This window comes from Carassius gibelio, chromosome B13 (genome assembly GCF_023724105.1).
Source record: "Carassius gibelio isolate Cgi1373 ecotype wild population from Czech Republic chromosome B13, carGib1.2-hapl.c, whole genome shotgun sequence".
Lineage (NCBI taxonomy): Eukaryota > Metazoa > Chordata > Actinopteri > Cypriniformes > Cyprinidae > Carassius > Carassius gibelio.
Genome location: NC_068408.1, coordinates 1835326 through 1862065, shown reverse-complemented (window position 1 = coordinate 1862065; position 26740 = coordinate 1835326). Strand labels below are relative to the sequence as shown.

Genomic DNA, 26740 nt, shown 5'->3' with positions numbered 1-26740 from the left:
TCAACACTTGTTGAGGCTTTATTTTTCGTTAATTAAGCCTCTGTATTGAATAAATACCTGGGGTTATGTTTGTTTTCTTCTAAAAGAGAAGAAAAGTAATTGAATCTTCTTTAGGATAGGTTACTTTCCCGCCAAACAATACGAAATACCAACATAGTGCTCAAATCTCCCAGAGACAAAAGTGCACCGCAATCGCACTCTCTTGCTGGGGAATGTCGACACACCCCTTAGCTGTCCGCCATCGAGGGTAGTGAGGACGGGGGAAGGAAATGAGTGGCTTCTGGCCGTAAAAAGGAGCCATCCACAACCACGTCCCTCCTGCTGCACATTCGGGAAGAAAGAAAACAGAGCAAAATGCGGTTGTGAACGGCGATCTACACTGAGAACCAATCGAACAGCAATCAAACAAATTGGGCACTCCGGGCTGGGTGGTGTATTCACCTCCATCCTGATGCTCACAGCTGCCTGGCCAAGCATGGCTGTCAACTCTGGGTCCAATTTGGCAGTGGCGACAACACCGAGGGGGGCAGCCGCACAAGACAAGCACTGCAGAAGAGGTATGCGAGGTGTGGCCCGGCAGAGAAGCTCTCACTGTCACCTTCAAATCTCCCAGAGCACTAGCCGGCGGTCCTCTGCTCGTGGCAGAAAAACCAGAATGGGTAGTGACTAGGGCTGTTATACTCGACTCCGGTCTTGGACATTTTTCTATCGTCTCTGAATTGTCTCGGACTCGTTGTGGTTGCACTCGGCCTTGTCTCAGACTTGGCCATTGGACTCGCCAAGTGTTCTAGTTGGTCTCGACCGAGTCCAGCAAAAAAAACAAAATAAAACATTTCTCCTTCAAAACAAAACCAGATTTGCATGATGTCGCTACTGATAACGTGTGGAAAACGCTAGGGGCGCCGGATTTCCAGCACTAAAAATCCTTTGCAGTAGCTCTGATAATAGATTCATTTAAAAAATGGCTATCCTTGTACAGCTATAATCATCTGTTTCTCCATCTTGGCCAAGCTTTCAGTATTGTTGTGGGAAAGGATGTGCATAACCAGCGGTGCACTTTCTGCGACCTGAAAAGTTTAGAAGTTTCTAATTAAATTTTCTACCTGTTAGATTGTGTTTCATTAAAGTCTACACCTAGATAGCCTTAAACGTATCCTAATACAATAATGAAATACTAATTAATGTTTTACAGTATAGGGGTTGCAAGACTACTGATTTCTACTAGTCGATTTTTTTTCTTAAAAAATACTTGTTATTCGACTACTGTTGTTCATGCTATTGTAAATGAAAACACATTCAATTGTTTTTGTTTTATTAATAAATGCTTATTAATGTATAGCCTTATTCAACAATTACATATGTAAATTTTAAAAACTTTATAATTATGATATTACTATTTAAATTTAGAAACAGCCAGTATTTGTATCCGTAACAATCACAACATTTTTCATATCTGCATTCGGATACAACGTCGTACAGTACTTGATAAGACCGTTATGACTTTGTATCTTTTTTTCTTAGTTAACACTGAACAAGTCTTGTTAAACTAAAATAATTATTAATTTCTAAAACAATATTTATCATGCAAGCAGAGAGATGTCATGACAAACGTTTAGTGATCATCTGAACACGATTGAATCCATCCAATGCGCACATTTACATTATGCATAACACTTTAAGCGAGTCTATAATGTTTAGTGAACTTCACTAAACAAATGTGTGTGTGCCGCGCAAACCAGCAACATAAAAAGATGCAAACATGTAGGACGAGTAGAAAATGTATGATTATTAGCCTACTCTTGAGACAGAACTGATTTGGTTTTTGAGAGAATGAGACGCCAGCACAGCTGTTTGATTGGTGAGCGAGATGTGCTTATTCCATTCATTCGTATCATATCGTAACCTAAGCTTTAAATAATTGCCTTTTAAATATATACAAATACTATAACGTGTATGATGTATTATTATAGGTAAAATTACTCTTGCAACGCTCTGATTTCTGAGAGATGTATGGTGTTCACCAAAAAATGTATGAAGGTGTCACATCCTAATGTGTTTCTTAGAGGACAGGAGCTTGATGTTGTCAATGAATTTAAGTATTTAGGAGTTATGTATGACTCCACCTTAACATTCAAATATCATGTGAAAAAGGTGGCAAATAAAGTTAAATTCAGTTTGCAGAATTTTAAACAAATCAGGCCATTTCTTAACACCAAAGCAGCTAATTTGTTTTTATATACTATGATTTTTTTCACATATCGAGTATTGTTTCATAAACTGGTCATTAACTAGCATATCGAGTCTTAAAACTATTGAATCTCTATTCAAGAAAGCCATTAACATTTTTGATAAAAAGGCATTGTCATTTTACCATTGCAATATTTAAGAGAGACATAATTTATTAAGTTTTGACAATTTCAAACGTTTCAAGTACATTTGTCTAGTTTATAAGGTGTTAAATAATCTTGCTCCACCTCCACTGCATGCCTTTTTTCAAAGGCTTGCAAGTGGAGGTAGCACACGGGCCCCTATAAAAGGGGACTGTATGATACCATTTAGACGTACCACCTTTGGACAAAATGTAATATCAATAATGGGTGGAAAATTCTGGAATAGCGTGCCCCTTGTGATACGCCAGTGTCCTTCATTCACCTCCTTTAAAACTCAATTAAAGCAGTGGCTCTTAGATAATCAGACATGTACTCACTTTTAACTGTAACATTAGTCATTAATGCTGGGGGAACTGGTCGCGATTGATCGCGTCCGGAGTGGAGGTTTGTGTTTGCATGGTGTATTTGTGTGTGCTCTGTGTAGTTGCTTTGTGTATATGAATGCACACATATGCATTTATTTATTTAATAAATATTTACATGTATATACTGTATGTACATTTATACATTGTCTATGTTGTATATAGGTGTGAATAATTTACGCATGGATAAGTAAAGATCTTGAGTGTGTATGTGCGTGTGTGTGTGTATTTATGTATGCGGGATTATTGTGCATGGTGCATGCATGTGTATTGTGCGGGCGCGGACTATTGTTTTAGATGTGGTTGGCCGCAGTTTTTATTATGTTACTATGAATTTTTGTCTTGTTTGTTTGTATTGTTGATGTATATTTTTATTTTTGTGTATTGTTGTCATAATGATTGAATGTTATAGGATTGTTGGTTATTTATTTATTTATTTATTTTATTTTTTTTGTTAGTTTTTTTTATGTCACCGGCCTAGGGACTGCTGATGAAAAATAGTATCTTTTTACTAATTCTGGCATATTTACATGGTGTATTTTCATACAACAATGTACATGAATATGCATGGTCCCTATTAAATAAATAAATAAAATAAGGGAAAATAAGAGACGCACAGAGAGTCGACATCAATGCGGTGTTTGATTTGCGCTCTTTTGGCTCATAAAGTTTAAATTTATTCACTTTACACTTGTGATTTTAGAGCTCTCCGTATAATGTTGCGCTGATCCCGACTCAACTGTTGTCTAGCAAACACCAGACTGTGGTAGCTTCAGCCGAGTATTCAGGCAGATTTATTCCTTGTCCGTTATTCATTTTTTGAAGCCATTATCCGTGCCATTCCCAAGTATTCGGCTTCAGGCACAACCCTAATTATTACATTACATATTTTATTTTTACATGCAACAAACGTATCCCTTCTAGCCTTGCCGCATGCATTTGTCATATCCCGAGCATTGCATGTCTGTGTGCACTGTGCCAAGGCATCAGTCATTTAAATTTGAAGAGGACCCTTTTTTCTCTCATTTGTACTCGGTCTTGACTTGGACTCGAACCTATTTGGACTCTGTCTTGACTCGGTCTCGACTTGTCTTGAACTTGGACTTGACTTGGACTCGACAAAGCTGGACTTGACTACAGCTCTAGTAGTGACAGAGGGGTCTGCTCCTTTCCATTTAAGAAAGGAGAAACGCGATTGCAGTGTTGCCATGGTCACTCATGCAGTGCGGGCATGAACCATCCATGAACGTGTCTTCAGCTAGCTGAATCCCCAGACACGGCAAAGACGCGAATCGTCCGTGATTTGCTCTTTTAGGAAATATGCTCTTTTAGTTGAAGCGCCCAGGGGAATCACTGAAAGGGAGACCACTGTTTGCACCGTACCACCAACCAGAAGAGCTTCCCGACACACAGTGGAGTATAAAGCTTTCATACAACCACTCAGCTCCGAAGCAACAATCTATTGAGTGGATGCACCTGTCGCCTTTTTATACCCGTAGCCATGGGGAGTGGCTCTGGAATGTTAAATCCACTACCCAATTTTCATTGCCTTTTTCCCTTAAACTCAGGGATGATTGGCCTCCCAAGTGAGACCACATATGTGGTTCAACATAACTCGTAGTGACCGACAGATATATTGAATGAGCACTTTGCAATTTCCAAACTAATTGCGCTGTATTTTATGAATATTCATTTTTTTAACTGTCTAAATTTTAAGTTTTAAAATTCTTTGTTTTATTTGTATTTTTTTATTTTTCATGATTATTTTACTTTCTTTTATTCAAAGAACTTTGAATTACCATTGTGTATATATTAACCTGCCCTGCCTTGCCTTGCCTTGCCTTGTTATTATATCTCCTCTCCTGCTCTGAGACCAGAGTCAGTAACAAACTACACACACTTCTACTACAATTAACACTGTGTCATTGTTCTCTACAGGTTGAGAGATTGTGGCGTCACAGATGAAGGTTGTGCTGCTCTGGCTTCAGCTCTGAGATCAAACCCCTCACACCTGAAAGAACTGAATCTATCACTGAATAAACTAGGAGAATCTAGTAGGAAGTTACTCTCTGATCTGAGGATGGATCCACATTATAAACTGGAGACATTGTACTGTTGTGAGTGGTTGTTTATTTAAAGTTTCTAAATGAGTATCAGACTCCTGTGTGTGTGATTGGAGAATATAAGATAATAATTAAACATCAAGGCAGGTGACAAACTGGCTGTATGGCGTGAGCGTGCACTGCGTGTCAGTTGCGTGGCGGCTGCGTCATGTTTTCTTTCTTTACACACCAGAACCGTGCCTGACGCGGCGCTGGTAGGGTGCTGCTTCTTTAGGCCGGTGTACCTTTATTTAACAGTACAAAAATGGACCCTCCAAATGTACCTTTTTGATGTTTTTCAGCTTGACAGGATGACATTTTTGTGATGATGTGGGAATCAAATGAAGTAGGAGACCAATGGATGCAATATCGCTGTCCATTCTAGTTAACAGATATGACAAAATCAGCAAAAAAGAGGGAGAAGCCAGGAACTTGGCTTCTTGAAAAGAAAAAAAAACAACAGTAACAAAACAACAATTAATGACAACATCTCTCTCAGGAACCATTCTGCTCAGTTGATTGTGTGGTCACACTGTGGCTCTGTTCACAACCTGGCATTAGCACGCATCTTGGGTAACACATATGGCCATATACTTTTATTAAAGGGTTCGTTAAAATTGAACATTTCATCAGATTATTTAACTTAGTCAACTTTTGTTATCTTTGTAACACAACTGTAGATATTTTAATAGAATATATCTGTCCCTTAACTACCACTTTAATATTTCAAAAAGAGATCCATATGGAAGTAAAATAATGACTTATGTCATTGAAACAAAAAAGCATGCTGAATAGCACTAACTGAAAAATAATAAATTGCATTAACAGTACTTGCATTTTAATGCCTTGAATTTCCAGGAATGTAACTGAACTGCTTCAGTCTTCAGCGCAGGACTCCAGTAAACCCAGGCCTCGGCGGGAACAGAGGCGAGAGGACATGTCGACGAACAAAAATGAAAGAAGCGTAAAGCATAAATTACTTACATTGTCAGCACATTCCAAAATGTTATTTTACACGTAACTTTAATCACCTTTGTTGAGGAAACCGAATGATGAGAAAATTTCACTCTTCTGTAACGTACATCTCTGCACCTCACCAACACGAACTTAACACTAAACCTGACAAAAACACTCGGAGTTAGTAATTTCTAAATGTGTTCACAACCAATCATATTTTGAGTAAAATGATCAACAAAAATGTTTTTCCAGTCTACTTTTATCAAGGGAAAAGCAATCCAACTTACTATATCGGTCACTCGAAGAAAGAATGGCGGTGTCGTCGCCTCACGAGGCAGCAGTTACTAAGAGGCGGAGTCCAGACAATTCTGCAAGTTTTTTTTATTCCGCACTTTTAGTGGAAAAGTGTAATTACACGATATAACAACACTGAACATGATTACTATTTAACACTGTAGATTTTTAATTAAACTCTTTGGGAATTAATGAGTTATAACACTGCAAATATTACACTGCTGATTTTACTGAAAGCCCTGTAAGAACCATGCTCGTCTCCGCCAAAAGAAAGACCGCGAACTGGCCGTTCTTTTCCAATCAGGGCTGGCTCTTGATATTGTACCTTAACATTTAAAAGAAATGGTACATACACACACACACATATATATATATATATATATATATATTACTTTTTAATGCTTGGGAACATATATGTACCCTTTTCACCTGGTCTGTCGGCGGCCTCCCTATCAGGCACTGTGTAAAGACACGACTTAGTCTCTGTACTTTAAACTGTGTTAGTTCTGTGATGTGACTGTTCTATGAATAAATTAATATTTTAATTTCTAAGTGATAGTAGTTGTTGATAATTTACTGTTATTAATCTCTGGCTGTAATATGAATATACTGTGTGTTTTCTGAGCTGGATCTGCTGATGTGATGTGACAGCAGTAATGTCTCAGACTCATATGTGTCTGTCTGTGTGTTTTATTGTAGGACTCTCAGTGTTTAGACGTCAGTTCAGTTTCCTCAGGATCAGCTGATGGTGAATAAGGAGCCGCTTCAGAGACGTCACAGACACAATCAACACAGACTGTGTGATGGGGACACAAGAATTTAAAGATGTTCATTTCGGTTCATTTTCCTGACTGACTCCTAACACTCATTAACCAATCATTGACTGTTCACCAACAAAATTAGAATGTTACATTAGATTCAAATTAAATTGTATGTATATATATATATATATATATATATATATATATATATATATATATATATATATGCCTACATTTCATAATGGATAGGCATCGCATGTATGAGAATAAGGCTATTTGCTTGCACACGAACAGCTCCATTTCATCTCGGAGACGCGTTCTGTCTTTGCGCTTGCCAAATTCTGCCTTGTGAAAATAGCAAATCCATTATGGAATGAGCGCAACTTGCTCTTAAAGGAGCTGTATGTAAGAAATCTATTTTAATTAATCATAAAATGGCCCTGATGTGTCACTAGACATTAAGAAATGATGTTAATTTCATATACGTATATCACTGACAACAGTAGTCCGGCCAGGATATTTTCATTTAAAAAGTGGACTTGCAGCCCTCAACTGATGTTGTTGTTGTTGTCATTTTGTGTTTTGGCCTGACGCGATCCCTCCTCCTATCTACAAATCAGGAAGTCAGTAGTGTTTCGGGATCCGTGTTGCCAGCTTTGCTGTAACTTACTCTAACTCCAGTCGGATAAAAATGTCTAATGTTATTAAATCAAAAAGACCTCGTTCGGTAAAACTGGCAAGATATTCACAGATTCGACTTTTCCGGATCAATAACTCGCGAGCAAAACGTTTTTGGTACACGAATCATGCCTCTTTTTACTCGTAGTTATGTAGTAAACGAGCTACAAGCGAGTTTGCCTAAAAACAAGCTTTCCTCCCCTCTGTACAAAATACGTTGATCTCAATGCGCTGGCGTCTGAGAGACAAGTCCTAAGGGACCGTCTGCAAAGTGCGAAACGCGAAAAAGGTTACTAATAAAATACTCAATAACTTCACAGTAACACACTGTAGTGTCACCAAATTCAGTTCACCCATCACTGCTCTCCTGCTGCTTATACTACAATGTTGGATTTAAAAATAGTTGCTTTTGCACAATTTTTATGATTTTTTTATTATAAAAACGTCAATAACGTCACTGTAACACACTGTACTTTCACCAAATTCATTTCACACATTACTGCTCTCCTACTGGTTATACTACAACACTTATATTGAAAATAGTTGCTTTTGCACAATTTTTATGATTTTTTTGTTATGAAAAACAGTTAATAACTTTACTGTAACACACTGTACTTTCACCAAATTCAGTTCACACATCACTGCTCTCCTGCTGGTTATTCTACAACAATCATTTTGAAATTAAATGATGTTGCACATTTTGTATTATAAAAATTGTTAATAACTTCACCGTTATATAACATAATAGTTAATAACTTTAATTTAACACACTGTACTTTCACCAAATTCAGTTCAAACATCACTGCTCTCCTGCTGGTTATACTACAACTTTCATTTTGAAAGTAATTGCTTTGGCACATTTTTTATTAATTTTTATTAATAAAAATAGTTAATAAATTCCTCGTTATTGGACATAATATTTAATAACTTTACTGTAAAACACTGTACATTCATCAAAATCAGATCACACATCACTGCTCTCCTGCTGGTTTTACTACAACACTCATATTGAAAATAATTGCTTTGGCACATTTTTTTATGATTTTTTATTATGAAAAATAGCTAATAACTTTACTGTAAAACACTGTACTTTCATCAAAATCGGTTCACACGTCACTGCTCTCCTGCTAGTTTCACTACAACAATCATATTGAAAATAATATCTTTGTTAAGAAAAATAGTTAATAACTTTACTGTTACACACTGTACTGTCACCAAATTCAGTTAACACATAACTGCTCTCCTGCTGGTTATACTATAACACTCATTTAGAAAATAATACCTTTTACACATTTTTTATAAATTTTAAATAAGTAAAACAGTTAATAACTTTTCTATATATTACTGTAAACTTAATGACACTGTGAGAGTATCTAGTATGTTAGGTGGGTAACAACATCATTTGTGTGAAGTATTCTTATTTTCATTATGTGCTATTAAATTCTACAGTTAACTAAAAAGTAAACTGCATTAGGTATCTGAGTTGAGATACATGTTTGTATTGTGCAGAAACAAAGTCCATAAATTAAGTAATTTTATTACATTGTGAAGTTATGTAGTTACAAAGTTATTACCTATTTTCCATAATGAACAATCATAAAAAAGAAATATGCAAAAGCAATTATTTTCAAAATAAATGTTGAAGTATAACCAGCAGGAGAGCAGTGATGTGTGAACTGAATTTGTTGGAAGTACAGTGTGTTACAGTAAAGTTATTACTATTATGTCCAATAACTGTGAAGTAATTAACAATTTTTCATGATAAAAAATGGTAAATAATGTGCCAAAGGAATTACTTGCAAAATGAAAGTTGTAGTATAACCAGCAGGTGAGCACTGATGTGTGAACAGAATTTGGTGAAAGTACAGTGTGTTACAGAAAAGTTATTAACTGTTTTACTTATTTAAAATTTATAAAAAATGTGTAAAAGTTATTATTTTCAAAATGAGTGCTGTAGTATAACCAGCAGGAAAGCAGTGATTTGTGAACTGAATTTGGTGGAAGTATAGTCTGTTACAGTAAAGTTATTAAATATTATGTCCAATAATTATTAATTTATTAACTATTTTTATTAATAAAAAAAAAAATGTGCCAAAGCAATTACTTACAAAATGAAAGTTGTAGTATAACCAGCAGGAGAGCAGTGATGTGTGAACTGAATTTGATGGAAGTACAGTGTGTTACAGTAAAGTTATTAACTATTATGTCCAATAATGGTGAATTCATTAACTATTTTTCATAATAAAAATCATAAAGAATGTGCAAAAGCAATTACATTCAAAATGAAAGTTGTAGTATAACCAGCAGGAGAGCAGTGATGTGTGAACTGAATTTGGTGAAAGTACAGTGTGTTACAGTAACGTTATTAATGTTTTCATAATAAAAAAAATTCATATAAATTGTGTAAAAGCAACTATTTTTAAAACCAGCATTGTAGTAAAACCAGCAGGAAAGCAGTGATGTGTGAACTGAATCTTGGTGACACTACAGTGTGTTACTGTGAAGTTATTGAGTATTTTATTAGTAACCTTCTTCGCGTTTCGCACTTTGCAGACGGTCCCTTAGGACTTGTCTCAGACGCCAGCGCATTGAGATCAACGTATTTTGTACAGAGCGGAGGAAAGCTTGTTTTCAAGCAAACTCGCTTGTAGCTCGTTGACTACATCACTACGAGTAAAGAGAGGCATAATCCGTGTACCAAAAACGTTTTGCTCGCGAATTATTGATCCGGAGAAGTCGAATCTGTGAATATCTTGCCAGTTTTACAGTTTTACTGAACTGCGAAAGTACCTAATGACGTCAAGCCTGTAATGTGATTGGTTATGAAGGTGCACGTGATCCTCTCATTTCTACGCTGCAGTGACTTTCGCTTTCATTTTTCTCCGGAAGGACGTGTGTTCTTTGATATGTGCTTGGTATCTTCTTCTTTAAGCGAATTAAATGGGTTAACATTTGAGTTCAGATAAGACTAAGATTGTGTGTTTGAGTGAGCGCTGTTTCTGGACTCTCAGGATCCGTTCAGCTGAATGATTAGTTTGTCATTTCCCCACAGCGACAGAGTAAGTGCTGGAGATCTCACTCGTCTGTCTTTTCAGCTTCCTTTCTTAAGTACACTTTTTGAGTATCTGTGCTCTACTTTTTATATATATATATATATATATATATATATATATATAGTTTGTGTGTGTATGTGTAGGAAAATTATGACTTTAACTCCAATGCTATTAGGTCCTCGAAGTAGAAAATCATTATTATTTAGCAACTTTGATTGTGTTTACAATGTGCAATATAACATGTGTTCATGTTTCGCGTGTAAAAAAAACAGTATTTTTCACACAATTCACCTATCTGTATACTGTTTTCACTGTCATAAAAACGGGCCGATGACTTCCTTGTTCTATGAAGCCTCTCCTTCAGAAATACGTAACGAGTGCTGAGCGCGCGCTGCCCTCCTGGTAACGCAATTGGGCTAGAACATACGTGCTGGAGATGTATTTATACACAGGAGCGTTTTTACTGACAAGATGCGCATGAAAACCGCATTTGTTTTTTTGCACAGCCCTAACATCAAGTTAACAAAGCTAAACAGCGTTGCCCTTTGTGTAATAAGTTACAGAAACTGTTAAACGCACCAACTTAATAAAATACATTTACCAGTTGTGGTCCATAAACAACGCCTTCTCCAGACAAAGAGGGAACTGCTCCATCTTTCAAGAATAATATTTGTGCAAATCCGGCATTAAACTAATTGAGATTGAGAAAGTAGTCCTCAGCAAATTGAGCTGCACATAGCTTTACATGTGCATATTTAACTCAGGAACCGAGTTAAATATCAATTGTAACCATTAATCTCAAAGTACAGCGTTCCTGGGAAGCCCAAACAAAGATGATTGGACTCAGAGATGAAAATAACAGCGTTTCAACGACACAGCGACAAACACAAACAGCTCTTCATTCTTCTCCGTCGGAGCGCAACAAGGCCACGCCCCCTGTTTGTGTATTCATGTGGGCGGAGGTTAGTCAAAAAAAACTGTTGTAGTGACGTCATTACTGCAGGAACTAGAGGGCTGTAGTCCAAACGGGTCGTTTTTTTGTAGGCGAATTATGTTAAATCAAATATCTCGCTTGGCATTGAACTTTGTGTTATGTGGAGGGGTTGGGAAGAACTCGGATGCAGACAGGATGTAACAAACACAGGGTTTATTAATACAAAAAGGGGAAAACAAAACCCACGAGGGGGAAAACAAGGACTAGGGAAGACACTAAATAACTCTACAAAACACAATAAAAAAGGTAAACAAAGACTCTGAACACTAACTACTAACAAACACTCACGGTAGTACAAAGACTTCTTGGATGGGTTACAAGGACACGATATCTCAGGAGGCTGACGGGAAGAAACACATATGTGGAACAATCTCAGACGTGGAACAATCTCAGACGTGGAACAATCACAAATGAACCAACGAAAGACAGAGCACACTAGGAGATCTAAATAGGGGAACAATTAAGACACGACAGGTGGCACAGATAGGACAATCACGACAAGACTAGGATAACAAGGGGGGCGGGGCAAGGGAACGAGACAACACAAGCACATGGCCCAAAGACAAGGCCATGTGCTTGTACACAAAACATGGGTCTGCCATGATCCTGCCTCAAGACTAGGAAAAATCAAGGACACGAGGGCAGAATCATGACACTTTGAGCTTTAGAATTTTACAGATATTTTTTATACTCTAACAACAACATTACACACTAACTAAAGTTTAAAACATGGAATCACGAAGAAGGGGACTTTTAAAGTCAGTGATTTTTTGTTCTTCTCTATAACGTGACATAAAGCAAGTTTTTTTCTTATCAGTCAGTAGGCTTATTTACACCTATTTCACTCCATGCTCACAAAAAAACAAAACAAAAACAAACAAAAAAAAACACTACCATGATGCTTTTGTGAGGTTGTTCTGGCTGTTACTTTTTTTGAATTTATTTATTAATTTCTTTTTTTTTGGTCAACTCACAAAACAAAGATACTACAAGCTAGTCGGTGTATTGAGCAGTGTAAAATGTAAGCTGCTTCAGAGGCATATGGTATGTGTTGACATAAAAAAGGAAATTTATTTAAGTATTGATGATTTTTAAAAGCAAGTACTTCTGTACTTTTAAGTAAAAATCTGACTTTACAACTTTCACTTGTAATGGAGTAATATTTGACCAGCAGTATCTGTACTTTCACTCAAGTAATGGAGTTGTGTACTTTGTCCATCTCTGTTCAGCTTCATCATGAATCGCACAGAAACACCCCGAGATGAAGACGTTTCTCCAGGGTTCAGGTACTTTGAATACATACCATTAACCATAAATATAGCAAGGCCATAATAAGACATCAGAAAATTATTTTATTGCTATTTTTGATCTTATTAGAACACACACACAAAATAAAAATGATAATTTAAGAGTTTGAAGTATTAAACTGATTTTCAGAAATAGGCTACAAAGTCTAAAGTCTATTGACCACAGAGACTGTATGTACAAAATATCTTGATTTATACCCCTGAAAGGGTGACGAATCCACTGAGATACAAACATTTACTGGCAAAACTTAAAAGTAAAAAGTAAATTCATAACATTTCAACATAAACATAATAAGCTAATGCTTAACAACAACTTTTTAATGCATGTACGTTCCCTGCAAATATTGTAAATATGTGAAATACATCAACTTTTCAATGAGGATGAGTATTTTCCCACAACAGAGGCTCATGACATTTTTTTTTCTTTTTTTTTGTCACAAATTTGAACTTTACTTAAAATAATAACACAGTAGAGCCTCCGTATGAAGTGATTTTAATGTTTTATTGTTAAAAGTCATTTTTTTAAATGGATGTCATAATTAAATTTGTTCGGAAGAAGAGATCAGAATCAGAGCTTTGTGTCATATTTATATTGTGTTTTTGTTTTATATTAAGTATTCATGTTAATATGGTATTTGTATTATTATGAGAGAGAGTCTGTGAAATAACTTTGGTTTATGGTTTCTGTATCAACAGAGTAAAAATGAAAATATCAGTTTTTATATTTTTAATCAAAAGTTAATATTATTATAGTAATTCAGTGGATTCTCTGTTATAGTTCGGTTGATCGGAAGAGATCAGAAGCAGAGCCCAGCTGTGTGTCTATGAGGAGTGATGTTTCTATAGGTCTTCCACCAAATCTCAGGTACATTATTTCATCAACAGACAGAATTGAAATATTTGCTATGGAATTTCATCATGATTATTTCAATATTTCAACTGATATTTGATCTTTTACACACTCTCTGTTATAGTTCAGTTGATCAGAAGAGATCAGAAGCAGAGCCCAGCTGTGTGTCTATGAGGAGTGATGTTTCTATAGGTCTTCCACCAAATCTCAGGTACATTATTTCATCAACAGACAGAATTGAAATATTTGCTATGGAATTTCATCATGATTATTTCATTATTTCATCTGATATTTGATCTTTTACACACTCTCTGTTATAGTTCGGTTGATCGGAAGAGATCAGAAGCAGAGCCCAGCTGTGTGTCTATGAGGAGTGATGTTTCTATAGGTCTTCCACCAAATCTCAGGTACATTATTTCATCAACAGACAGAATTGAAATATTTGCTATGGAATTTCATCATGATTATTTCAATATTTCAACTGATATTTGATCTTTTACACACTCTCTGTTATAGTTCAGTTGATCAGAAGAGATCAGAAGCAGAGGCCAGCTGTGTGTCTATGAGGAGTGATGATTCTTTGGATCGCCCAATTAATTTTAAGAATGATGACACAAGGTTTAACCTCATGTATTTTTGCCACATTTGTTTTGTTAAATATATGATTATAGTAAGATATTTTGAGTTAAGTTCTCATAATTATACAGCACTATAATAAATAAATATGAACAGATGTCTGTCTAGGAAATGCAGTAAATCCAATGACAATGAACAGACATACAGCAGAGAGTAGAATTGTTTATTTACATTTATTTAAATTTAATTTATTTTTTGCATGTGTGATCTTGATCAGTTGCCTTTTTAATAAAGACATAACTATTATTGTGGTAATGAGACAAATGTCACCAATGACAGAGTGTTTGATTCTTGATTCAAGGTCAATCCTGCAACACAGATCAGTAACAAAACCCTTCTGTAAGAAATATGACCAGTCTGTGAATCAACCACAACACAACACATATCCTGGTGTGAGGTAAACTGGGGGATGTTTAATGCAATGCATCATTACACAAATACATCATTAATAACTGACACATTTCATAAACCCAATGATATGTTCAGTGTCTCATAACACAGAAAAAAATGATGTTTTGCTCTGTACACTTTGCTCTCTTGCTCATTTAAAAATGTGGTGTTCTATTTTTCCAGCCATGAAGTCCTCAACACGTTGAGATCAAATCTGCAGCAGAAGTTTGAGCGTCTGTATGAGGGAACAGCGACACAGAGAAACTCAACACTCCTGAATGAGATCTACACAGAGCTCTACATCACAGAGAGTGAGAGTGGAGAGATCAGTAATGAACATGAGGTGAGACAGATTGAGACACAATCCAGGAGAGAAGCAACAGAGGACACAGCCATCAAATGCAGTGACATCTTTAGACCTTTACCTGGACAAGACAAAGCCATCAGAACTGTGCTGACAAAGGGAGTCGCTGGCATTGGAAAAACAGTCTCCGTGCAGAAGTTCATCCTGGACTGGGCTGAAGAGAAAGAGAATCAGGACGTCCAGCTCATATTTCCACTTCCTTTCAGAGAAATCAATCTGATGAAGAACACAATACTCAGTATTTCAGACCTTCTTCATGTGTTTTTCCCTGAAACTAAAGAAATGGAAATATCCAGTGATGAATATAAAGTGTTGTTCATCTTTGATGGTCTGGATGAGTGTCGTCTGTCTCTGGACTTTAAGAGTAAAGTGAAAGTGTGTAATATATCTGAATCAGCCTCAGTGGACGAGCTGCTGATGAACCTCATTGTGGGGAATCTGCTTCCCTCTGCTCTCATCTGGATCACCTCCAGACCAGCAGCAGCTGATCTCATCCCCTCTGAGTGTGTCCATCGAGTGACAGAGGTACGAGGCTTCACTGAGCCACAGAAGGAGGAATACTTCAGGAAGAGAATCAGTGATCAGAGTCTGGCCGACAGGATCATCTCACACCTGAAGTCATCAAGGAGCCTCTACATCATGTGCCACATCCCAGTGTTCTGCTGGATCTCAGCCGCTGTTCTGGAGAAGATGTTGAGTCGAGCAGAGAGTGGAGAGATTCCCAAGACTCTCACTCAGATGTACACACACTTCCTGATCCTTCAGACCGACATCAAACATGAGAAGGACTATGAGAAGAAGGTGACAGATGAAGACATGATCCTCAAACTGGGGAAAGTGGCTTTTGAGCAGCTTGTGAAAGGAAACCTGATCTTCTATGAGGAAGACCTGAGAGAGTGTGGCATTGATGTGACAGAAGCATCAGTGTACTCAGGATTGTGCACTCAGATCTTCAGAGAGGAGCTGGGCTTGTATCAGGGGAAAGTCTTCTGCTTTGTTCATCTGAGCATTCAGGAACATCTAGCAGCTCTATATGTGCACCTCTCCTGGACAAACCACAACAGAAATGTGATTGACCAAATCACCAAACAGAGTTTACTGTCTAAAGTGAAGAAACAGTTTAAACTCAGTTCATCAGAAGATGTTTCATTATCTGAGCTGCATCAGAGAGCTGTGAAAGAGGCTCTACAGAGTAAAAATGGACATCTGGATATTTTCCTGCGGTTCCTTCTGGGTTTGTCAGTGGAGTCTCATCAGATTCTCCTTCAACGAATAATGAAGCTAAAAAGAAGCAGCTCTGACAGAAATGAGGAAACAGTCAAGTTCATCAAGGAGAAGATCAGGACCATTGAGTCTCCAGAGAAATCCATCAATCTGTTCCACTGTCTGAATGAACTGGGTGATCGTTCACTAGTGGAGGAAATACAACAGTATCTGAAATCTGGAGGAATAAAGGAAGCCAATCTCTCTTCATCTCAGTGGTCAGCTTTAGTTTTTGTGTTGTTGACATCAGAAGAGGAACTGAATGAGTTTTGTTTTGATAAATTTGTTAAAGGAAAGAATAATCCTGAAAATATGAAAGTTCTTCAGAAGTTGCTTCCTGTGATTAAAGAATCCAGATCAGTTCAGTAAGTAACACTGAGAACAATCTCTTCACTGTTAAACATGAAAAAAAAACTAAGTTAAAAGCTCATAAATCTTCAGTGATCTAACTATTATTTTAGTGGTCGGCAGTTTGATGTATTTTCAGTACAGAGCATTGTAAAAAAATTATTCATGCATTCAAACAAAGTCATGTAAATAATGCTGGTTATCAAATTAAAAATGTTAAATTTAACATGAAGGAATTTAAATATTTCTGATCTGGCATAAAAGTCGAAGCAGAAATCAAGAAATCAACCAAACAAGTGGAGAAGCAGCTCTTATATACAGTAGTTCAGATCTCCTCAAATCTGATGAATCCGTTACTGGAGCAAAACAGCAGCTTACTTGAACACACACTTATGAAGACAGCATTTGACATCTACAAGAAGTTATTAATTATACATGTTTGTTTTTATATTTTCTAGTTTTTAAAATGTTACAGAAGGGCATCTGGAATGACAAGATCTAGACTCTAAACTTATATTAAAACACAAGAACTATCTGCCAGTTCACAGTCCAGCATCTGGATTATTTTAAACATGTTAAACCAGTTAGAAGTTGAATTAAATTAATTTCATTTTTTCATCCTATTGCAATAGGATTATATACAATTAAAATTTTTCACAATAAATAGATAAAATGTTGTTTTAATGCTGTCTTTAAAAATGTTGTGTCAATTTGCCCATGAAACTTGCATGCCCCTAAAATGCATGTGCATGTTTTTTTTTCTTTTTCTGATAGCTGTTTTGATAGTGTTTCACATGCATGATTTTCATCTCTCTACAGGTTGTATAATTGTGGTTTCACAGATAAAGGTTGTGCTGCTCTGACTTCAGCTCTGAGATCAAACCCCTCACACCTGAGAGAACTGAATCTGTCCGAGAATAATCTAAGAGATTCAGTGACGCTGCTTTCTGATGTACTACAGGATCTTCGCTGTAAACTGGAGAAACTGTGGTAAGATCATACTGTATATAACTCACACAAGCTATGTAGTGCAGTGTTTCCCAGCCATTTTTTTGCCGTGGCACAGATTTGATAAGTAAAAAAATCCCATGCCACACCACCAGGGGCATCGCACCCGTGGGGGATGTGGGGGTTTTAACACCCACACTTTTCTCGACGAGAGGGTTCAACACCCGCACTACAGTCGTTCCTCCGTTTCTCTGGCCGCTCTGTGTCTGCGCTCGCCACGGCTGCCTCCTCCCTCCTCCCTCTCAAACATGACACCGGCTTTGAGTGTGACCGGCTGATGATTGGCTGTTCTGCCTTAAGTCCCGCCTCTCTTGGGGTGTTATCAGTTAGCTCGTGCTGAGGAGGCGGGGACTTATGGTTATGGTTATTTACATCTCCCTTTATGGGTACTTTGAATGAGTGTTTATGCTTTCGAGGTTTTTAAATAAGCTTGATATGTGTTTGGGAAGATGTTCTGTTAATCGTTTTGTTGACATGTCGAGTTTTTTCGTTATTATATTTCGTTTTTTATTGTATTGCATACCTGTTGAAGAACTATGAAAGAAAAGTGTATATTATTTTAATGTTTAAAAACAGTAAATTGTTACATTATTTAAACCACCAGAGAAAAAAGCTTTATGTGGGCGTTTTTTTCCTCCCCTTTTCTGATTTTTTTTTTTTTTTTTTTTTTTTTAATGTAGGAATATTTTTTTCCCAGCCAAACGCTACAAGCCGGAAATCCCGCACAGTGCCAGAGAACTTTAAGCCCTGCATTTTGTACCCCTCTCTGTCAATGTATTCATAATTTTTATTGTTTATAAACAAGCCACATCCATCCCCCACACTTTTGAAAAGCTTGCTAGGCCCCTGCACACCACTGAGCACAAAAAAAAGGTTTTCCCCAAAAAATTTAAACAATCAGACACTTGCACTTGTAAGGTCCTTGCACTCGGCCCAAGGAAGGTATCTGGTGCTGGAATAAAGGTTTCCTGCATGTTCGGTCTTTCAGCGCGTAGAGTTATTCATTTTAGGTTAAACTCAAATCCAATTCTAATCTGACTCCATTTTAGATTGACCTCGAATTTAGGTTGAAAAGGCAAATTGGTTGTATGCCAGTTTCTGGTTGCTATTATTCTGACATTTGATCATTCTCATTAACTCTTTACTTTTATATTTACTCGTTCATTAGGAATCTGTGTCGCTCAGCGTGCATCATGCCGGCCGATGTATATGTACCCCACGATCACAAACTCCTCAGTCTGATCATTAGTTAGAGGTTATTAACTATTTAATAGACCGCCTCATGCTTGTCATTCTTTAAATAGTGGTTCTGTTTAGCCCCCTACAGTCACCTATGTAACAACTTGGTTAAAGCTCAAACAATAATCAGAGTTTATGGCTAGCACTGTGAAATATGCCCAAACCATGCTAATACTCCAATAGTATTTTCTCTAGCCTCCCATAGTTAATGCAACTGCATAACAACTTAACTAAAGTTAAGCAGTTAGTCAGGAATCTATAATCTCACCTGATGTTCCCCATGCTCCATCTAGCCTGAGATTTACTATGTACTAACTCTAGACGCAGATCTGGGGTAACATAAACCTTCACTTAGGCCCTATTCTACCCCTTAGCCCTTCCCCTTTTCCCTACCCCTCCGTTTCACGCGTTCATGTGAAGGGGTGTCTCGATTCTCTTTTGGTTGGAGGGGTATGGGGAAGGGGAAGGGCCAGATAGCCCTTCAAATGAAGATTTTTCGAGACCGCACTTCAATCGAAGGGGTATGAATTATCTTGGAAACATGTCTGCTACAGCGAACAAAAAAACACATAAATGTAAGCTTTTTTGGCATAAATAAAGTTTTTAATGAAAAGTAATCATTTGTTTTATGTTACATTCGATTTTGAGTTCATTTAAACGGTCATGTTACTCAAAGAAATGTTTGCAAAAAATCGCTAATATTTGCTAACGTCAAATCATTACAGACTGCATGATAGTGCCACAGCATATGTCTGATCAGGGCGATAACTGCCGTAGACTAATCCCCCCAATAATTAGAAATCGCTAAACCATTTCTCAAATATTGCCTATTCAAGAGAAAGAGAGAGAGAGAGAAATGAAAGTTGCACGTATTCGGGTCTGTGCGTTTATCTTTTTAGAGTGAGTTTTCTTATAAACAACGGTTGTATCCTCTTGTCGCTGGAAAATATAACATAGCGATTCTGTATTTAAACTGTATTTAATAAAAGTCGTAGGGCAGCGTTGACAAGTTTATTTTCTCCTGGATGTGTGAGCTGCACGATTTCTGATATGTGTGTGTGTCAGTAAGCAGTGCATTAATACAGAACGATAATTAAAGGCTCTAATGCACAAAAGCACACCAGTATATGTGCGTATTGTAAGAGTTAGACGACGAACGCTGATGATGTGTGACGTCATGGTAGTCGTGTCCCAATCCTTAGGGGAATATCTTCTAGGCGGAGGGGTAGGGGAAGGGGAAGGGGTATAAAATAGAATTGAGATTGGGCCTTAATCTACTTGAGGAAATAATTTCAGTAAGTAAGTCAGAATAAAATCAAATGTAATAATTTATTATCAGTCAGGATATATATATGATAATATGTATTCTGCCAATTACATATCCAATTCAAACATATTGAATCATATCAATAAAAAACATCAAATTCTCAAAGATGAATCTAAAAGTAAAATATGCATACCTGATCTTAGAAAATACATAGTATGAAGAGGAGAGACACTCAACACACTACTGTTAGGGACCAATCAAGCTCGGTCCCATCCACCAGTCAGCGTTCACACTCACCTGAGTATTGATCAGCACCTGTTCCCAATCAGCACCGTCACTTTCCAGCACATAAAATCCATCTCATAACAGCACTCCAACTTCAAGCCTCGAATAGTACAGACCACTTATCTGCTTATCGCCATACCCCATTCCAAGTTCGCGGAAGAGAAGTATACATTCTGAAGATTGTTAAATTCCGTGTCTCTGTTAATCTTCTTCCAGATCCACTAGATGATTCCTGATCTGATCTCCTAGCTCCTGTGTATCCTCAGACTCGGTTTCCATCCAAACTGTCTACTCCTGGGAGGGAAAAAGACCAAGTCTTGATGACCTTTCTCACCTAAAGATACAACGTATTGCATTGCGGCTACTCGCCTGCTCACCTCCGATGCATCGGGTGAACGCTACCGACTTCGCCACAGATTCACCTAATCACTCATCTTGCACTTGATTCTTGTAAATAAACACTTTGTTTGGATTCACTTCCCTTGTCTCCGAGTGTGTATCCTGACAGAAGGCTTGACCTTAATACCGTCATGGATCCAACACAACCAGAAATCACTCCACCGCAGAGCACAGCTGGCCATTCCAACGCTTCCGCATCATCCGCTCCTTCGCTGGTGTACATTAATAGCCCGACATTTAGACCAGCGCCCTTCTCTGGCAGGGCGGAGGATTGCAATGGTTTTCTGCTTCAATGTTCACTGGCCCTGGAACAGCAACCACATCAATATTCCACAGAGAGATCCAAGATATCTTTTATTGTGCAACAATTATCCGAGCCAGCTCTGAGATGGGCAGAAACCCTCTGGTTTCAGGAAACTCCAGTTACAGCAACCTTACACAGTTTTATAACACATTTTAAAGAGGTGTTCGGCCGGCCAGTGGGAGATTCCTCCGTCAGCGATCAGCTCCTGCAACTCCGACAGGGTAAAGATTCAGTATCTGAGTATTCGTTGAAAATCAGAACCCTGGCCTCAGCTAGTGGCTGGAACGAAAAGGCACTCATCACAGTGTTTCGAAGGGGGCTTAATCCCATACTCCTTCTACAACTAGCCATTTATGATGACAACATAGTGTTGGAAAAATTTATGCAGCAAGCCCTACGAGTAGATCAGCGACCCCAAGTTTGTTACCGTGAAATTCCGAACCAGGTTTTCACTCCTCATATGAATCTCACTGAACAAGTGGAAACACAAGGTGTGGAGCGGATGCAAGTTGAAACCAGCAGATTATCCCAAGCAGAGAGGAAACGTCACTATGAACTCAAGCTCTGTTTATATTGTGGAAATCCAGGCCATTTTCTACGATTATGTCCATCTCGTCCTCCTCGCTTGATGGTGAGTTCGATTTTCAATACCTCCTCCGTATCCTCTCCACTCGATCTCAGTGACATTAATGTCCCCTAGTTTCAACGTTTCAGTCTCTGCCATTATTGATTCCGGGTCTGCAGGGGATTTCATCTCGGGAGAATTAATGTCCAGACTCAACCTAAACAGGATCACCACTCCGAAGCCATACTCCATCCACGCTGTAACTGGAGAGATCATCAATAAGGGGTATGTCAACTACCAGATCAAACCAGTTATATTGTGTGTAGAGAGAGACCACCAGGAATGTATTCATCCTTTTATTCTTGAAAATTGTCAAACAGACATTATCCTAGGTCGTCCGTGGCTGATTCGTCATCAAGCTGAGATTGACTGGAAAACGGGTAAAATCATTCGCTGGGGTTGCAAGTGCTGCTTAACATGCTTAAATGATCATCCTCGAATTACAAATGTATTATCTAACTCAGTTCACGTGAATTCGACCTCAATTGAAAGTTCCAGCGAGAAACTTTCAGTGATCATACCTCCATGCTATTCTTCCTTTGCCGACGTATTTAGCCCTGTGGAGGCCTCCAAACTACCTCCACATAGACCTTGGGACTGCGCTATTGAGTTAATGCCGGGTGAACCTGTTCCCAGAGATCGAATATACTCCTTATCCATTCCAGAACAAGAAGCCATGCAGAAATATGTCCAAGAGGCCCTACAGCAGGGGTACATTCGACCTTCTACTTCTCCGGCAGCTGCCAGTATCTTTTTTGTTCCTAAGAAGGATGGGGGATTAAGGCCTAGATTACCGAGCCCTAAATAAGATTAAGGTTAAGTTCAGCTATCCCCTCCCGCTTGTGCCTTCCGCTCTGGAACAGCTCAGAGAGGCTACCATGTTCACCAAACTGGACTTGAGGAGCGCCTATAACCTGATCAGAATTCAGGAAGGTGATGAGTAAAAAACCGCGTTCATAACACCAGCAGGGCACTACGAGTATCTGGTCATGCTTTATGGGTTGGTAAATGCTCCCTCAGTCTTCCAGAGTTTTATGGATGAGGTGCTTTGAGACTTCTTGAATCGTTTTGTGTTAGTCTATATTGATGACATCCTCATCTTCTCCAAAAATCCCTCCGACCATCAACACCATGTCTCTCAGGTGCTCCAACGACTTCGGGAATTCTCACTGTTCCTCAAAGCGGAGAAGTGCACATTTCATCAGGAATCTGTTGACTTCCTGGGATATCATCTGAGCAGGAGAGGGGTGGAAATGGATGATGGTAAAATCAATGAAATCACCACATGGCCCGTTCCCAAATCTGTGAAGGAGTTACAATGATTTCTTGGCTTTGCGAACTTCTATCGTCGATTCATTGAGAAGTATAGTATGATAACAGCCCCATTGACCTCCCTTCTGAAAGTAAACCCAAAGTCCTCAATTGGAATCCAGAGGCCCAAAGAACATTCACCGCCTTGAAGACAGCTTTTACCACGGCCCCATTGCTCTGTCATCCAAACCCCGATAAAGTATTCATACTGGAAGTCGATGCATCGACTACAGGAGTTGGAGCCATACTCTCACAACATCAAGAAAATTCAACCAAACCCATGCCTTGTGCTTTCTTCTCGAAGAAGTTGTCCTCAGCAGAGAGCAATTATGACATAGGGAATCGAGAACTTTTAGCAGTCAAGCGTGCACTTGAAGAGTGGAGACATTGGTTAGAGGGAGCCAGACACCCATTCATATTGTTAACAGACCATAAGAACTTACAGTATCTGAAGGAAGCAAAGAGACTAAACCCAGTCAGGCTAGATGGGCTTTGTTTTTTACCCGCTTCCATTTCACGATCTCTTATCGTCCCGGGTCAAGAAACACTAGAGCGGATGCATTTTCACGTATCCATTCCCCAGAAGAAGTTACAGGCGAACCTGAAACCATTCTTCCTGCCAAGATATTCGTCAATCCCATTCAATGGGACCGAAATGATCCACTCCAGGAAGCATCAAGAGGTCTACCTACCCCTCCTGAATGCCCTCCAGGCAAGACTTATGTTCCCGAAGCTTTCCGCATAGCTTTGATCTCCTCTGCTCATTCCTCAGTAGGGACTGGCCATCCCGGGGCAGACCTGTGCAGCGATCCAACAGAAGTATTGGTGGCCAGGTATGCACCAAAGGGTTAAGGAATTCATCCAAGGTTGCCAACTCTGCGCTATGACCAAGGTTCCTCGACACCCACCCTCAGGGAAGCTGTTACCACTACCCAGTCCACAACGGCCCTGGTCCCACCTCGGAGTAGATTTCGTCACTGATCTACCACCCTTTGAAGGGAATACATGTATTATTGTTGCCATTGACAGGTTCTTTAAAGCCTCTAAAAACTAATTCCCCTCAAGGGTCTCCCTACAGCCTTTAAAACTGCAGAATTCCAGAATATCCACTAACCTCACGCCATTCCAGTGTATTCTGGGTTTCCAACCCCCGTTATTTCCATGGTCAGGAGAGCCTTCAGAAGTACCTGCAGTAAATCAATGGTTTCAGCAAAGCGAAGAGGTTTGGAACCAAGCCCACCAACACCTTCAACAAGCCAGGAATCGGCAAAAAAGTTTTGTAGATGTCCACAGACAACAGAATCCAAACTACCAGCCTGGTCAACTGGTATGGCTCTCCACAAGAGACATTCGCCTACGTCAACCCTGTAAAAACTGAGCCAAAAATATATCGGGCCGTTTCCTATACTAGAACAAATCCACCCAGTCACTTACAAACTCCAACTCCCTGCCCAGTATCGGATACATCCCACATTCCATGTATCTCTGTTGAAACCACACTACTCGCCTGTGCCTGTTCCCTCCACAGATCCGGTCTCTGATGACAGCCCCCCACTACCGCCCATTGAAGCCTATCCCATCTATGCAGTTAAGGAGATATTGGACTCCCGACGTCGGGGTGGTCGCCTCGAATACTTAGTGGATTGGGAGGATTACGTACCAGAAGAGAGGTGTTGGGTACTTCGCAATGATATCCTTGATCCAAATCTACTGAATGAGTTTCATAAACAAAACCCTCAAAGACCGGCTCCACGACCCCGAGGCAGACCCCCACAACGTTGGGGTCCTTGGTCCATTGGCACGGACCCTGGAGGGGGGGGGGTAATGTTAGGGACCAATCAAGCTCGGTCCCATCCACCAGTCAAAGTTCACACTCACCTGAGTATTGATCAGCACCTGTTCCCAATCAGCACATAAAATCCATCTCATAACAGCACTCCAACGTCAAGCCTCGAATAGGACAGACCACTTACCTGCTTATCGTCATACCCCATTCCAAGTTCGCGGAAGAGAAGTATACATTCTGAAGATTGTTAAATTCCGTGTCTCTGTTAATCTTCTTCCAGATCCACTAGATGATTCCTGATCTGATCTCCTAGCTCCTGTGTATCCTCAGACTCGGTTTCCATCCAAACTGTCTACTCCTGTGAGGGAAAAAGACCAAGTCTTGATGACCTTTCTCACCTAAAGATACAATGTATTGCATCGCGGCTACTCGCCTGCTCACCTCCGATGCATCGGGTCAACGCTACCGACTTCGCCACAGATTCACCTAATCACTCATCTTGCACTTGATTCTTGTAAATAAACATTTTGTTTGGATTCACTTCCCTTGTCTCCGAGTGTGTATCCTGACAACTACAGGCTTTCTGGCTACAGAAATCACCCTGATTCTTTTGCGGCAATTGTTTAAATACCTCAGACCAAGACAAACATCCCCCGAGATGGAGACAGGAACTAACCATTGGAATTTGCATTAACTCAGGTCCCAAGCCTGGGTGGTTGTACAACTCAATGGGAACTAGAGCTAATTTACATGGAGGACCCTAGGATTATCTTTTAATCTACTTTTGTAAGATTGAGACTATTGTACCAGTTGCACTGAGACATTTCCAATGATACTAGACATGAGTGTAAGTTCACTTGCATTGACATTTTCATGTAATCATTTTGAGCAGATTGAGTAGAAGGAAGGATGAGTGAAGGGATTTAAAATTAAACAAATGGCCAGAAGGGAAGGGGGTCTCCTGCTCCTCCAGTCTGTGGGGTTTCTCGAAGATGTCCGTGTATGTTTGTATTGTCTGTTTCTCAGGAGATCAGAGTATCTAAGGTTCTTTCATCCTTACACACAACATTATCAAAAAATAAAAATAAAAATCATGCTCAAATGGCGTTAACAGTGTTTTTGAGGAGTGAATGTCGGAGGTAGTCATGTATTTTGTCCGTCATTTGAACAAGCAGTTAATCTAAGGCAGTAAATTAATAGCATTACATTTTCATCTATTTACAGGTTATAACGTTTATTGTAGCTATATGGATACTCAGGTTTTCTTTTTGTTTACATTTGGCCAAAATCTAATGATATAAAAGATGAACCGCTATCCATAGGATATTTAAAACATACAAAAGTATATTGGCTGCAACTAAACAGCAAATGCTAAGACTCTTCTCTGCTCTTTAAACACTCAAATACATTAGTCTTTACAGACAGTTTTTCTTGAGTAAAGGAAACACTGTACTTATTCAAACATCATTTCTTGATAAATGTTGCATTGTGAAGAAGTAGATGTCCGTCTTCAAACTGTGCGTCACAGCACTTTATTCTGAATTATGATAGTTATGAGGTTTGACTGATAATTTGAGGATTCAATGGCTTTATGAAGTTAAGTCACAAGCTCTTTCGAATGCTTTTTATTGGTTACATTGCATATTTGTAAAACCCTCACACAGAAATAGCAATGACCAATAGCACGTATTTAAAATAATAATAATGAAATGTAATAGACATATTAAGTTTGTGGTAATTTTCCAAGGCACAACTGATAATCTGTCA

The 26740-nt window shown here is 38.7% G+C and overlaps 1 protein-coding gene across 2 annotated transcripts in view; it reads left to right on the top strand.

Moving 5' to 3' along the window:
• LOC127969946 (NACHT, LRR and PYD domains-containing protein 12-like) overlaps positions 1 to 26740 on the top strand; it is a 150310-nt gene that overhangs the window by 98812 nt on the left and 24758 nt on the right. Inside the window, exons 13-14 of one of the 2 annotated variants that reach the window (XM_052572117.1) lie at positions 4691 to 4719; positions 17598 to 17739. In XM_052572117.1, coding sequence (XP_052428077.1) covers positions 4691 to 4719; positions 17598 to 17739 — 171 coding nt within the window. The remainder of the gene's footprint in view (positions 1 to 4690; positions 4720 to 17597; positions 17740 to 26740) is intronic. The other variant, XM_052572118.1, reaches the window with a different exon arrangement.